At 37.9% G+C, this 1,022-nt stretch overlaps 1 protein-coding gene across 5 annotated transcripts in view; it reads right to left on the bottom strand.

Moving 5' to 3' along the window:
• The window catches only part of LOC107692805 (podocan-like), a 22,176-nt gene that overhangs the window by 15,863 nt on the left and 5,291 nt on the right, over positions 1–1,022 (bottom strand). For all 5 annotated transcript variants that reach the window (XM_016492001.1, XM_016492005.1, XM_016492006.1 and 2 more), the window contains one exon: positions 493–586. In XM_016492001.1, the coding sequence (XP_016347487.1) occupies positions 493–586 (94 nt within the window). The remainder of the gene's footprint in view (positions 1–492; positions 587–1,022) is intronic.

Genomic DNA, 1,022 nt, shown 5'->3' with positions numbered 1-1,022 from the left:
CTGATTATTATCAATGTTGAAAACAGTTGTGCCGCTTCATATTTTGTTTAGGATTCTTTGATGAATAGAAAGTTTAAAAGAACTGCACATTTTTGAAACAGAAATCTTTTGTTACATTATAAATGTCTTTACTGTCACTTTTGATGAATTTAATGCATCCTTGTGTACATGTATGGAACAGCATGTGTGTTTGAACAACCGGAGAGGGGGTAAATAATATCAGGAATTTCATTTTTGGCCACACTTTTGCTTTAAATTAAAGTAATCGGATGTGTCTGCCGATTTATTGAAATAAAAACATTTCCACTTTAAACAGTCATGTTGACCACACATGCAGGAAAGAGTGCGATCCAAAGCCAGCAGCTCTTTCAGCACTCTTCCCTTATGCATCCCTCCATCCTGCTCTCTCTCTCTCTCTCATCCTGACTCTCTGTAACAGATTATTCTGTGCTGATTTCAGCTGTCCTCCCTTGACCCTCTCATCAGCTGTACCATGTGTCGTGAGCCGGTTGTTCTGTAGGTTTAGGGTCTCCAGCTGCTGAAGACGTGACAGATGCTCCAGCGTGACCTCAGTGATTTGGTTATTCTGGGACAGGACAGAAAAATAAATCACATTTAACCCTGTGACGCCAGAAAAATATAAAGCCACATATCAACATGATCAAACCGTTGCTGAAAAACCTGTTGCACACAATCTACTGCATGCCTTCTGACGTCTGATTGATTTTTTTTAGCAAGTAAAAGGCCTTTTAGTATAATTGTACATACACCCACATTTAGCTCGGGCTTTACGTGTCTTTTTTGCTGTCAAATCTATACTGATGTTTATAAAGTAAATGTAAGTTTACAACTTTGGTTTACTTGATCATACAAGCATCAATCATCATTGTGTTGCATAATGCATTGCATTATCTTTTGATCATAAAAGTAAGCATTTAAATATCATCTTACTACACTCTAAAAAATGCTGGGTTATTCCAACCCAACTTTGGGTCAAATATGGACTAACCCAACCGTTGGGT

This window comes from Sinocyclocheilus anshuiensis, unplaced genomic scaffold (assembly GCF_001515605.1).
Source record: "Sinocyclocheilus anshuiensis isolate Anshui unplaced genomic scaffold, SAMN03320099.WGS_v1.1 scaffold871, whole genome shotgun sequence".
NCBI classification, from domain to species: Eukaryota; Metazoa; Chordata; class Actinopteri; order Cypriniformes; family Cyprinidae; genus Sinocyclocheilus; species Sinocyclocheilus anshuiensis.
Note: the sequence above shows the minus strand (reverse complement) of the source record. Positions and strands in the feature narration are given on the sequence as shown.